General features: G+C 37.3%; 1 protein-coding gene across 1 annotated transcript; it reads left to right on the top strand.

Annotated features, from left to right (window-relative positions):
• The first annotated feature begins 1,180 nt into the window (after positions 1-1,180).
• LOC131662039 (acetyl-CoA carboxylase 1-like) lies at positions 1,181-12,793 on the top strand. Its single transcript, XM_058931716.1, has 30 exons — positions 1,181-1,706; positions 2,482-2,860; positions 2,996-3,202; positions 3,279-3,440; positions 3,670-3,762; positions 3,851-3,946; positions 4,044-4,217; positions 4,342-4,435; positions 4,515-4,702; positions 4,783-4,833; positions 4,911-4,950; positions 5,061-5,185; positions 5,270-5,386; positions 5,481-5,555; positions 5,652-5,708; positions 5,833-5,937; positions 6,071-6,157; positions 6,239-6,619; positions 6,733-6,843; positions 6,932-7,018; positions 7,102-7,278; positions 7,590-7,667; positions 7,768-7,890; positions 8,042-8,640; positions 8,759-8,996; positions 9,101-9,456; positions 9,566-9,779; positions 9,864-10,040; positions 10,123-12,276; positions 12,391-12,793. The coding sequence occupies exons 2-30, from the start codon at positions 2,513-2,515 to the stop codon at positions 12,445-12,447; spliced, it is 6,771 nt and encodes a 2,256-aa protein (XP_058787699.1). The 5' UTR covers positions 1,181-1,706; positions 2,482-2,512; the 3' UTR covers positions 12,448-12,793.
• Positions 12,794-14,388: the final 1,595 nt, after the last annotated feature.

The following is a 14,388-nucleotide window of genomic DNA, read 5'->3' as shown; positions in this document are numbered from 1 at the left end:
TTTAATTAAATGAAATGCTACCTATATGTTTTCTTTACCATTAAAAACTAAGAGACTCTTAAACCACTTCCTTTCACATCCCAACCTTCCCCCAACATTAAAAATGTTACAGTTTTTGAAAATAACAAAATTAAAAAAATTGAATTTCTAACTTTAAATCCGACTAATTCAAAAGAGATTAATTCTATAATTTACCATCAAGAATTCTATTGAAATTGGTTCAAAAAATATTAACATCTAATAAATTTTAAATATAAGATCTTAAGACGAATACATTATTTAATTTCAAACATTTATTGATAGACCATCGTTTTCTTAGGGTTATGTAAGAAATATTGTTATATTATATTTTTCATTTAACCTATTTTATTGAATTATTTTTTCATCATATTTCACTATTCAACATCAATAATTGCTGTTTTTATTTATTTTTAAATAATTAATAATGGTTATTTAAAATATTGAATTTTATGTCTTTATCAATCTAACATATTGTCTTATTTTAAGATAAACACAAAACCACATCTCATTTGTTAGATCAACACCATATATTTTAAAGAGTTGGAGACGTAATCTTAATAATTGATGAATAGCTTAATGCTTAACATAGAATTACTTTACATTGATAACAGAATATGCATATTTCACAAGTCAACTCTTTATTCTTTTTCTTCTTACTTTTACATCAAATCCCTAATAAATTCATTTTATCCTAAATGTTAATACCATGTTTATATATAATGGGCAAGATGTCAACGATTCAATCGATAGTTGTGCATATAAACATCAGATGTAACAGTGTAACATGTGAAACGAACTCAATTCAGTTAGTAGTTGTGCACATAAACATCAGATGCAATAGTGTAACATGTGAAACGAACTTAATTCAGTTATTCAGTTAGTAGTTCTACTGTGCAGAGAAATCATATGAAATATTGCGAGATGCACGACATTATTATTACTATTATTTTTTTTATTTTTTACATTATTGTAAACTTTATCCAAAATTGTAATTTACAAGTAAAAGTAAAAAGTAAATGTAACCATCATTGTTAAAAAGGAATTTAGAAAAAACAGTTAGAGGGGTTGATGGGTTTTGTTGTTGTTGTGATTGTATTAGTTCCCAATTTTGACCGACTATGAGAAGGGTTGGTGGTGGGTACCGCCACCACAACAACTCACAAGTCAATAATCCCACATTCATCACTTCTTCACATAATCCAAACCAAAAAACCATTCTTTCTTTCTTTATTCAAATCAAAAAACCATTTCCCATTTCACAATCACAACAACAACAACGTGCATTTTTCCAAAACCCCAATTCATATTACCAATCAAAATCCAATTTTTTTTACTGGGCTGTCAAATTCAGTGTTGAATAGTAATTACAGTTCTAGAGAGAGAAAGTGGGTAGCTGGGAACTAACTAGTAGTACTATTTAGGAGAGAGAGAAGTGTTGTGGCAGTGGCAGGTACCACGTGCTTCCTTCATTCATGACACCCATCAAACCTTAACCCAAACCAAACCTACCTCTTTTTTCTATTTGTTTGGTTTGCTTGCTTTTTGCATGATCATTATTTACATGCATTCATTCCTTCACCTCAAACACACTTATTATTATTCACCTTCTATAACCTCTCTATTTCAATGCCTTTTCTTCTTCTCAAACAATAAACTTTGCTAGATTATTCATTTTTCATTCCAAGGTTTGTGTCTATGACCCTTCTTATTTTTATGTAGATTTTATCTTTTATTTTCATTTAGCTTTTGTTTTGAAGTTTAGAAAGTTCTATGCCTAGGTGAATTTTGTATGTTATATTGTTCATGAAGAAAGGAAAGGAGAGGTTTATATACCCAATTTGCTATGAATTATTCAAAAAATTGTGTTTTTCTTTGGTGGGTTGGTTCAATTTTTTGTTGGTATGCTAAATCACAAGGTGGGGGTGAATAATTGGTTGAAAAAGCTTGAATGATAGCAGTCATTAGATACTGCTTTTTTTTGGGGTTCAATACCGAATCTGAAAGTGAAAGAGAGAGAAAGATAGAAAGATTCTCAACTAGTATGCTGTGTTTGGCTGTTTATATCATGCAATGAAAGCTGTGAGATTGGGATTGATGGATTTGTGATAGAGTTTAATGGATGGAGCTCTGATTTGTCAAATTGAGTTACCCTTATAATCAGTTATAGCTCTTTTAGTGCTTTAAAATTGGAGTTTCTTATCAAGTCCATATATGGTTGACCAAACAGAGCCTAACAATTCTTTTAGTTATTTTATTTCTTATGCTCTGTCAATTTTGTAGGATAAGTTAATATAGATTTTTTTCTATTACTTGTTTATATGTTTTATCTTGAGTTTCTTGTATGAATAATTTTTATTAAATTTTTCTGGATTTCTGTTTGTGAATATGCAATATCAGTTGTTGCAAAGAATTTTTTTTACATGCTTTGAGTTTCCTCTGATCTATTTTTTTACTGTGTAGTATATTGGAGACAGCTAGAAAGAGAACAGTAATGGCTAGTGCCGGGCATGGAAATGGGCACATAAACGGTGTGGTACCGAATAGGCACACTGCTACAATATCTGAAGTAGATGAATTCTGCAATGCCCTGGGGGGAAACAGGCCGATTCATAGTATATTGATTGCGAACAATGGAATGGCGGCTGTCAAGTTTATACGCAGTGTTAGGAGTTGGGCTTACGAGACCTTTGGCACGGAAAAGGCTATCTTGTTGGTTGCCATGGCTACTCCAGAAGATATGAGAATCAATGCCGAACATATCAGAATAGCTGATCAGTTTGTGGAAGTTCCTGGTGGGACCAATAACAATAACTACGCCAACGTGCAGCTTATTGTAGAGGTGTGTGACGTCGACTAAATGATATTACTGCAGTTATTCTTGTCATTAAAATTATTTCAGTGCCTATGTAATTGTGATTATTTTGAGCTGCAATACTTCTTAATTTTGCTGACGGCAATGCGATGTGTTTCCCAGATTGCTGAGATAACTCATGTTGATGCGGTATGGCCTGGTTGGGGTCATGCATCAGAGAATCCCGAGCTACCAGATGCATTAAAAGCAAAAGGAATTGTATTTCTTGGACCTCCTGCGGTATCTATGGGGGCATTGGGAGATAAAATTGGTTCATCGTTGATTGCTCAAGCAGCAGATGTGCCAACCCTTCCATGGAGTGGTTCACATGTAAATTATATCTCCCATAGTAGTGTATTTCATTTGTATGGATTACACAACTTCTGACTTTGTATTTTCTCCACAGGTGAAAATTCCTCCTGAAAGCTCCTTGATTACTATTCCTGATGAAATTTACCGGGCAGCATGTGTTTATACAACAGATGAAGCAATTGCAAGTTGTCAAGTTGTTGGATACCCTGCAATGATCAAAGCATCTTGGGGTGGTGGTGGTAAAGGCATAAGAAAGGTTTGCTTCTTGTATACTTCTTATAGTATCAATACCTATGAAGTACTGACACAAACATTAGATACAATATTGACACTGACATGTGTGTCGGCGTCGAAAATCGGACACATGCTAAATCTGAAGTATCGGTGCTTACATAGATCAATGCTGATAATCTTGTGCCAGTCATATTTTGGGTGTTTTGTTTGGTAAAAAAGTTAAGAAACTAACAGACATGTGGATATTTTAGGTTCATAATGATGATGAGGTAAGGGCACTGTTCAAACAAGTTCAAGGTGAAGTTCCGGGCTCACCTATATTTATAATGAAAGTTGCTTCCCAGGTTAGATAATCTACTGAACTTTGATCTGAATGAGCTTGATTCTTGGAGTTCTGATCATATTCTGACGATCTCTGTTGCTTTTAAATAGAGCCGGCATCTTGAAGTCCAACTGATTTGTGATCAGTATGGAAATGTTGCCGCTTTACACAGCCGTGATTGCAGTGTTCAAAGAAGGCATCAAAAGGTATGGAAATCTTCTGTTACTAGTTACTACACCAAATTGTCATGGTCGAACCACTCGAACGAATCTCGGTACTGACATAATCGATCATCTGTAACAGATTATTGAGGAGGGTCCTATTACTGTAGCACCCCCAGAAACGGTGAAAGAACTTGAACAGGCGGCTAGAAGATTAGCTATATCTGTAAATTATGTTGGGGCAGCTACCGTTGAGTATCTTTATAGCATGGAAACTGGCGAGTACTACTTTTTAGAGCTGAACCCCCGATTACAGGTGTTGTACTCCTTTTGACTTTGACATAGGCATTTGATAATGTTTGACATAGGAACTTTATCTTAGTATTTTATAGCATGTTTTTGATATTTTCTGATGTTGTTTTGCGTTTATTGATATATAGGTTGAGCATCCTGTTACTGAATGGATAGCTGAGATCAATCTTCCAGCAGCACAAGTTGCCGTTGGGATGGGTATCCCTCTCTGGCAAATTCCTGGTACAGCTTCAGATATAATTTTTTTACTATTATTGCCTTCGTACATATATTTCACGTGTCTCACACTCATACTTAACAGAGATTAGGCGATTCTATGGGAAGGAACACGGTGGAGGGAATGATGCGTGGAGGAAAACATCAGTTTTAGCTACCCCTTTTGATTTTGACAAAGCACAGTCTACAAAGCCAAAAGGCCATTGTGTAGCTGTGAGAGTGACTAGCGAGGACCCCGATGACGGTTTCAAGCCTACAGGCGGGAAAGTGCAGGTTAACTTCTAAATCCAACAGAAATTTTATCTTTAATTCATTCATCCCATAATATATACTGAGTTAAAATATTTTTACAGGAGCTCAGCTTTAAAAGCAAGCCAAATGTTTGGGCTTACTTCTCTGTTAAGGTAAGTCTTCTATCTCTTTGTATTTACGTTTAATTTGATTGGCGAGGTGCTAAATTTTGGCAATTATATGTTTGCAGTCTGGAGGAGGAATCCATGAATTTTCAGATTCCCAGTTTGGTAAGTAGGAACTTTGATCGTGAATTTGCAAATTCTAGGCTATCATATTGATATTTCAATGGAATAGATACATGTTTCTTCAGCTGCTAATATTTTAAGTTTTACCACAGGACATGTTTTTGCCTTTGGAGAATCGAGGGCTTTAGCAATTGCAAATATGGTTTTGGGGCTGAAGGAAATTCAAATTCGAGGAGAAATCCGTACCAACGTTGATTATACAATTGATCTTCTGAATGTAAATCTCTATCATGACGACAAACTAGTTTTATGAAAAGTGGTTATTATGCACTAGTGACACTATTATAATATTTTATCTCAGGCTTCAGACTACAGAGATAACAAAATTCACACAGGATGGCTGGACAGTAGAATTGCAATGCGGGTTAGAGCAGAGAGGCCTCCTTGGTATCTGTCTGTTGTTGGAGGGGCACTCTATGTAAGCAATCTTTAATTCTATTATTTTCTCCTCGATTTTTTAGTATTTTCTCATGTTCAAATTCATGATCTGTGGCTTCTTCCAATTAATACAGAAAGCTACTGCTAGTAGTGCTGCATTGGTTTCAGACTATGTTGGCTATCTTGAGAAGGGGCAAATCCCTCCTAAGGTACTATATCCAAATGGGAATAACACGAGATTCGTAGTGTATCTAACTCCGTGCTTATTTACTTGTGATACTAATGTTTGTTAATAATTATGCCAGCACATATCTCTTGTCCATTCTCAAGTGTCCTTGAGCATTGAAGGAAGCAAATATACTGTATGTAATCTTATAAGTTCAATTTGATAGACATTCTTTGTAATTCCCTTACCTTTTTTGGGAGTTGCGCTATCGTATGCAGTGCTCAATTTGCGTAACTCATCTTCCAAAAACAATTTTGTAGATTGACATGATACGAGGAGGACCTGGAAGTTATAAATTGAAATTGAATCAATCAGTGATAGAAGCAGAGATACATACTTTACGTGATGGAGGTTTGTTGATGCAGGCAAGTATTGTTCTCTGAACTACCTATGCATTTGAACTTTTGTAGCTCTCTTCATTACAATATTACTCAATATCGTCAATTTTATTACATAAGTTTCTTTGATTTCTTAACTGTTAGTTTCCATTTGTTACAGTTGGATGGAAACAGTCATGTAATTTATGCAGAAGAAGAAGCAGCTGGAACTCGTCTTCTAATTGATGGAAGGACTTGCTTGCTTCAGGTGAAACTAGTTTATTTCTACCTTTAAAAATTCGATTTCTTTTTAAGGTTGCTGAGGTAACTAAACTCCTTTCATATGCAGAATGACCACGATCCATCAAAGTTGATTGGAGAGACACCATGCAAGCTTCTGAGATATTTGGTTGCAGATGACAGTCACATTGACGCAGACACACCATATGCTGAAGTTGAGGTCATGAAGATGTGTATGCCTCTTCTCTCCCCTGCTTCCGGGATTATTCATTTCAGAATGGCTGAAGGCCAAGCCATGCAGGCTGGTGAACTTATAGCAAGGCTTGATTTAGATGATCCTTCTGCTGTAAGAAAGGCAGAGCCCTTCACTGGGAGCTTCCCAATTCTGGGCCCTCCTACGGCAATTTCAGGTAAAGTTCATCAGAAGTGTGCCGCAAGCTTAAATGCTGCACGGATGATTCTTGCTGGCTACGAGCACAATATTGATGAAGTGAGTAAATTCCTCCCCTTAATTAATTTACAATGTATTTAGACACTATTTTTGGATTCTACTATTATTCGATACTTGTATTTGCCTTTTTTATAGCTATACATCTGTTTCAGGTTGTCCAAAGTTTGCTCAATTGCCTTGACAGCCCTGAATTACCTTTCCTTCAATGGCAAGAATGCTTGGCAGTTCTGGCAACCCGTCTTCCTAAAGATCTAAGAATTGAGGTAAATGGGACACCTTGCATGTTTTTTACTCCGATTTAATGTTTTCTGACGAGATCTGACCAGCCCTTGAACTATTCTGGTATTTCAGCTGGAAGCAAAATATAAGGAATTCGAGATTATTTCAAGCTCCCAAAATTTTGATTTCCCTGCCAAATTATTGAAAGGAATTCTTGAAGTGAGTTTATGTTCCTGAATTGCTCATTATGATATTTCCCGTTTTAATGCAAATAAATTCATGGTGGGTGTTTTATACTGCAGGCTCATCTTTTCTCCTGTCCTGACAATGAAAAAGGAGCCTTAGAACGACTAGTTGAACCTCTGATGAGTCTTGTAAAATCTTATGAGGGTGGAAGAGAGAGCCATGCCCATAAAATTGTTCAATCTCTTTTTGAAGAGTATCTCTCAGTCGAAGAACTGTTTAGTGATAATATACAGGTTAGTATGATTATTTGGTTGCTTGTAATAATTTTATGTGCACAACTTAATCTGTTATGACCTTTGGACTTCTAGTTCTACCAACCAAATTAGTTTTTCGAAATGATATTCAAAAAGTGCATGATTTATTGTTTTTCTTATTTAGCCTTTACAACACACTGGAATTAAACTATTCATTGTATGTCTCAGTGTGCCCATAGCCAAAAACCAGTCAACACATTTTATTTTTCTTCATGTTCATTTCATTGAACTATTTGTTTATCATTGCCCAAAATATATTCATAACATTTCCCCTTTCCCGTGCCTTCTAGGCTGATGTAATTGAACGACTCCGTCTTCAATACAAGAAAGATTTGTTGAAGATTGTAGATATCGTGCTTTCTCATCAGGTATACACTTTTATAACATACTCCGCTTGAGTGATTTTCCTCCTTGATGTCTTGTTAACACGGTACTGCAATTATATTAACTGCATTTCTTGGGTTTCAGGGTGTCAAGAGCAAAAATAAGTTGATACTGCGCCTAATGGATAAACTGGTTTACCCTAATCCTGCTGCCTATAGGGATCAATTAATCCGATTCTCCCAACTCAATCATATTGTTTATTCTGAGGTTGGTAATGCTATATAGAGGGTTCTATGATCTGTGTGATGTTATATTTTAAATAGTTGCAGTGTCACTTTTAATCTCATTTTGTGTATGATAATTTTAATTTCTTTGAACATTTTGATTCGAATCCGGATTTGTGATCATCTTGATGCAGTTGGCCCTTAAGGCAAGTCAACTGCTTGAACAAACTAAACTGAGTGAACTTCGATCCAGCATTGCTAGAAGTCTTTCTGAACTAGAAATGTTTACTGAGGATGGTGAAAATATTGATACTCCGAAGAGGAAGGGTGCCATTAACGAACGAATGGAGGACCTTGTGAGCGCTCCTTTGGCAGTTGAAGATGCCCTTGTGGGCTTATTTGATCACAGTGATAACACCCTTCAAAGGAGGGTCGTGGAAACTTATATACGTAGGCTCTACCAGCCATATCTTGTCAAAGGCAGCATCAGGATGCAGTGGCACAGATCTGGCCTTATTGCTACTTGGGAGTTCTTAGAAGAGTACGTTGAACGGAAGAATGGGGTTGAAGACAAAACACTGGTGGAGAAACATAGTGAGAAGAAATGGGGAGTGATGGTCGTAATCAAATCTCTTCAATTTTTGCCAGCAATTATCAGTGCTGCATTGAGGGAAGCAACCAATAACTTCCATGATGCACTTAAAAGTGGTTCTGTCGACTCAAGTAACCATGGTAATATGATGCATATTGGACTAGTGGGCATCAACAACCAAATGAGTTTACTTCAAGACAGGTAAAGTTTCGGAAATTAAATACATTATTTTGAACCTAATTTTTTTAGTTTTTTCTTTGATTTATCAAAGCATCAATGATTGTATTGTAGTGTGGCTTAACTTTTTGGTATTTCGCAGTGGTGATGAGGATCAGGCTCAAGAGAGAATCAATAAGTTGGCCAAAATACTCAGAGAGCAGGAAGTAGGGTCCATAATACATGCTGCCGGTGTTGGAGATATTAGTTGTATCATACAAAGGGATGAGGGGCGTGCTCCAATGAGGCATTCCTTCCACTGGTCAGCAGAAAAGCTATATTATGAAGAGGAACCCTTGTTGCGTCATCTGGAACCTCCGCTATCTATTTATCTTGAATTGGTTAGTTATTTCACGCTTCAAGTTCCTGTTTTATTTTGGGTGCAAAAGAAACATTTCACTCGTATGCTTAATCTTTAACTTATTTAATTTTTGTCTGATTATAGGACAAACTTAAAGGCTATGAGAATATACGATATACACCATCCCGTGATCGTCAATGGCACCTCTACACCGTCGTGGATACCAAACCACAACCAATTCAAAGAATGTTTCTTCGAACACTTCTCAGGCAGCCAACCACAAATGAAGGATACTCTGCGTATCAAAGGGTAGATGCAGAAACATCTCGTACCCAATTGGATATGTCCTTTACTTCAAGGAGCATTTTTAGGTCCTTAATGGGTGCAATGGAGGAGTTGGAGCTTAACTCACACAATACCACCATCAAATCTGAACATGCTCATATGTACCTCTATGTCCTACGTGAGCAAGAAGTAGATGATCTTGTGCATTACTCCAAGTAATTATTACTGCAAACTTTAAAAATATATTTTTAATATAAGTATTCTTATATGTGTGAAGTGAACAATATTTCATCTGGTTCTTACAATTTTGGATGATAATACCAGGAAAATTAACATAGATGCCGGTCAAGAAGAAACAACAGTAGAGACAATCTTGGAAGATTTGGCACAGGAAATCCATTCCTCTGTTGGTGTAAGAATGCATAGATTAGGGGTTTTTGTATGGGAAGTGAAGCTCTGGATTACTGCATGTGGACAGGCAAATGGTGCTTGGAGGGTCATTGTAAACAATGTTACTGGTCATACATCCACTGTACATGTAAGTTTTTTAGTTTCTTAAAAGTTTAAAGGAAAATTTCCTGCATGCTTTTCCCTCTCGGATTCTTAATTTTTTAAAACTCAGATATATCGAGAAATGGAGGATGCGACCACTCATAAAGTGGTTTACAGTTCAGTCACAGTAAAGGGTCCACTGCATGGTGTACCAGTGAATGAAAACTATCAACCTTTGGGAGTTATTGACCGAAAACGTCTTGCAGCAAGAAAGAGTAGCACCACATACTGCTACGATTTTCCTCTTGTAAGTTTTGTTGAATAAATTTAGTGATAATTTCCCCTTGCAAGTCAAATTATGGTTATCTGATGAGAAATGCTTCTTGCAGGCGTTTCAAACATCCTTGGAACAGTCATGGTCAAGTCAACAGACAGGAATTCAAAGAGCCAAAGATAAGGATCTCCTAAAAGTAACAGAGCTTAAATTTTCAGAGAAAGAAGGTAGCTGGGGTACTTCTCTTGTTCCTGCAGAGCGTCCTCCTGGACTCAATGATGTTGGCATGGTAGCCTGGTTGATGGAAATGTGTACTCCTGAATTCCCATCTGGAAGGACTATATTGGTTGTTTCGAACGATGTTACTTTCAAGGCTGGTTCTTTTGGTCCAAAAGAGGATGCCTTCTTCAGAGCAGTAACTGATCTTGCCTGTGCTAAGAAAATACCTTTAATTTATTTAGCAGCAAATTCTGGTGCCCGTTTAGGTGTAGCTGAAGAAGTCAAAACTTGTTTCAGAGTTGGCTGGTCTGAGGAATCTAAACCTGAGCAGGGTTTTCAGTATGTATATTTAACACCTGAGGACTATGCTCAAATTGGATCATCAGTGATGGCACATGAATTAAAGCTTGAAAGTGGAGAAACCAGATGGGTTATAGATACCATTGTCGGCAAAGAAGATGGACTGGGAGTTGAAAACTTGAGTGGCAGTGGGGCCATTGCCGGTGCCTATTCAAGGGCGTACAAGGAAACCTTTACATTGACATACGTGACTGGTAGGACTGTTGGAATCGGTGCTTATCTTGCTAGGCTTGGGATGAGGTGCATACAGAGGCTTGATCAGCCTATAATTCTTACCGGTTTTTCAGCATTAAATAAACTTCTTGGTAGGGAGGTGTACAGCTCTCACATGCAACTTGGTGGACCTAAAATCATGGCAACTAATGGAGTTGTTCATCTTACTGTTTCGGACGACCTTGAAGGTGTTTCTTCTATTTTGAATTGGCTTAGCTACATTCCTTCTCATGTAGGTGGTGCACTTCCCATTGTCAAATCCCTCGATCCCCCTGAGAGAGATGTGGAGTATTTACCGGAAAATTCATGTGATCCTCGTGCGGCCATATCTGGAACTCTGGATGTTAATGGAAAATGGCTTGGAGGCATTTTTGACAAGGACAGCTTTGTGGAGACACTAGAAGGCTGGGCAAGGACAGTTGTTACAGGAAGGGCCAAGCTTGGAGGAATCCCTGTGGGAATTGTTGCAGTAGAAACACAAACGGTTATGCAAATAATACCTGCTGATCCAGGCCAGCTTGATTCTCACGAGAGGGTTGTTCCTCAAGCCGGGCAAGTGTGGTTTCCTGATTCTGCGACCAAGACGGCCCAAGCGATATTGGATTTCAACAGAGAAGAGCTCCCGCTTTTCATTCTCGCAAACTGGAGAGGCTTTTCAGGTGGGCAAAGGGACCTTTTCGAAGGAATTCTTCAGGCTGGTTCAACTATTGTCGAGAACCTTAGAACATACAAACAGCCTATATTTGTGTACATCCCAATGATGGGTGAACTTCGTGGTGGGGCTTGGGTTGTTGTCGACAGTCGAATCAACTCAGATCACATTGAAATGTATGCCGAACGAACAGCTAAAGGTAATGTCCTTGAGCCAGAAGGAATGATTGAGATCAAATTTAGAACAAGAGAATTGTTGGAGTGTATGAGAAGACTTGATACACAGTTGATTACTCTGAAGGAAAAACTTTCGGAAGCCAAAAGTAACAAGGACTTTGGTACATATGATTCTGTGCAGCAACAGATTAGATTCCGCGAGAAACAACTTTTGCCTTTGTATACTCAGATAGCTACCAAATTTGCTGAACTGCATGATACTTCCTTAAGAATGGCTGCAAAGGGTGTAATCAGAGAAGTTCTTGATTGGCGTAACTCACGTTCTGTCTTCTATCGGAGACTACACAGAAGAATCGGTGAGCACTCACTGATCAACAGTGTGAGAGATGCTGCTGGTGACCAATTGTCACATGTATCTGCCATGAACTTGCTCAAAGACTGGTACCTGAAATCTGATGTTGCCAAAGGTAGAGAAGAAGCTTGGTTGGACGATGAAGCATTCTTCAGATGGAGGGATGATCCTGCAAATTACGAGGATAAACTAAAGGAATTGCGCGTCCAGAGACTGTTGCTTCAGTTGACAAATATTGGTGACTCGGCACTTGATTTACAAGCTCTACCTCAAGGTCTTGCCGCACTTTTAAGCAAGGTAAGAACACTCTTGTCATTATACAGTTAGTTACATCAACTGTTTAATATTTTATCATTTCCTTCCTCATGTCTTGAAACATGGATATATGACTATTTAAATTCTTGTATGCAGTTGGAAGCATCAAGTCGCGATAAGTTGACTAATGAACTTCGCAAGGTCCTCGGTTAGGAGACGATAAAAGCTCTTGTGATCTGCCCATACATTTCTGTTGTATTGTGTTTGTGTCATAGATGCATCTCCATGTAGTATTGCACCCATTTTATTTATGCAATTTGAATCCCTTGGATAAAATGTTATCACCAAGGGCAAGCAAATTGCAGCATCCCTAAAAAATGGACTTTCACTTGAGGGATGAAACTGTAAATGACTTCAGTCTTGGATAGATATTTAATTTATGCAGTTAGAGGATCACAGCCAGCATCGCCATGGTTGATCGACTCATTGCGTGTATCGGAATAAGTATGTAATAATTTGTAACATTGATGATTTTTTATGCAAAACAATTTTGGGCAGATGACATACGGTTCCCTGCAAGTTTACAGTCTACCCACTGGCAGTGGATTTATGAACTTTTTTAGCCAAAATATCAGGGTTTCCAACAAGTTTTGTTTGGAATATTTAAAGGCATTTTTATCAACTCTTTACATTATTACAGCATAAAAATCACGATCTGTTTAAAACGAGGAAGAGTTGATGAATGGATGGTTGTGAGGAAACTACAAAATCATGTAGAAAACAAATCTCTAGTGTATAGAAATGTTATCTTTTGTAAAATAGTTTAGAACCGGTTAAAGAGGAGAGTATACTATGCAAATGCGACTAAAACATCACTCTTGACACACTTTGATCACTTTGTTTCTTAAAGGCTTTGTTTGGGAGATAAGAGAGAAAGTAATGACGGGTTTTGAAGGGGTTATGATAAATGTTAGAACAATTAGGGTTTTGAAGGGGTTATGATAAATGTTAGAACAATTAGGGTTTTCAGGAAAGATGAGGAAGAAGAGAGGAAACTGTAAAGGGGAAATATTACTATAAGATTGTTGTTGAAAGTTGTTAATTGTGTATTAAATTACAGCATCATGCTTAAGGCTCAAGTCCGAAACATTTAAAGTTACACTTCGACACAACAATTATATGTTGTATTCGACAGACTTACTCAGCTTAGTTCGACTAGATCTAACTCACCGTAATCGAACATAGAGTTGAAACACTGAATTATTAGCTTCTAACACTTTGTAATTCATGCTTTCAAGGCTTCTCATCTCGATGCTTCTCTTCAACTCATCATACCTGACTTTCTTTAGGGGCTTGGTGAGTATATCAGCTAGTTGCGGTTCTGACTTGCAATACTCAAGTTCAAGCTTCCCTTTATTTATTTGATCCCTAAGAAAGTGATATCTCATCTCTATGTGTGTATTTCGACCATGACACATAGGATGATTGACTAGGTCGATAACTAACTTGTTATTGAAAAACAACTTCATTTTCTTTGGTTCCTTGATCTTGAGCTCTTCTAACAACATTTCTATCCATACTGCTTGATATGCTGCATACGGTGCAAACACGTACTCGGCTTCACACGATGACAAAGTCAAAATGTTTTGCTTCCTTGAGCTTCAATAGATTGGAGCACATCCTATGATGAATATGTAGCTTACAGTACTCTTCTTCCCGTCTTGTTCTCCAATGATGAATATGTTGGTCTTTCCCTGTCTTGGCATCAACACATTGTGACCAATCGTATTTTTGACGTATTTGTTAAGGGTCAAATTATGTTTATATTCAATAGCATTTTATGGTCCTTTTCACCCGATTTTATTGAAGTTTCATGTCAAAACCCTAGCTTTAGTGTAAATATTTGATTTTTAGCTTAATTTTGTAGATATCTTGTAGTCTGATCAATTTCACTTCATTTCGTAAATTTCCTTGCATGTTTGAAGCTTTGGGCACTTAAAGGTAAAACAACAAGCTTCAAGATGATGGAGATTAACCTTTGGAAGCTCGTTAAACGAGCCATAGCGCACTTAGAGAGGCTTTTGGCAGCTGGAAGCGCGCTTAGCATCCATTTTCTGGGCTAAGCGCGATTTGTGGCGATTTAACATATTTTGT

This window comes from Vicia villosa, linkage group LG3, assembly GCF_029867415.1.
Source record: "Vicia villosa cultivar HV-30 ecotype Madison, WI linkage group LG3, Vvil1.0, whole genome shotgun sequence".
In the NCBI taxonomy this organism is placed as follows: Eukaryota; Viridiplantae; Streptophyta; class Magnoliopsida; order Fabales; family Fabaceae; genus Vicia; species Vicia villosa.
The sequence above is the reverse complement of the archived record's forward strand: the minus strand, read 5'-3'. Positions and strand labels throughout refer to the sequence as shown.

What these genes read in the sequence shown, in the direction of transcription:
- LOC131662039 (XM_058931716.1), top strand. Translation starts at nt 2,513, where the DNA reads ATGGCTAGTGCCGGGCATGGAAATGGGCACATAAACGGTGTGGTACCG. An exon ending in AGGGGCAAATCCCTCCTAAG is followed by an intron (nt 5,556 to 5,651) that starts GTACTATATCCA and finishes TAATTATGCCAG; the next exon opens with CACATATCTCTTGTCCATTC. An exon ending in ATGGAGGTTTGTTGATGCAG is followed by an intron (nt 5,938 to 6,070) that starts GCAAGTATTGTT and finishes CATTTGTTACAG; the next exon opens with TTGGATGGAAACAGTCATGT.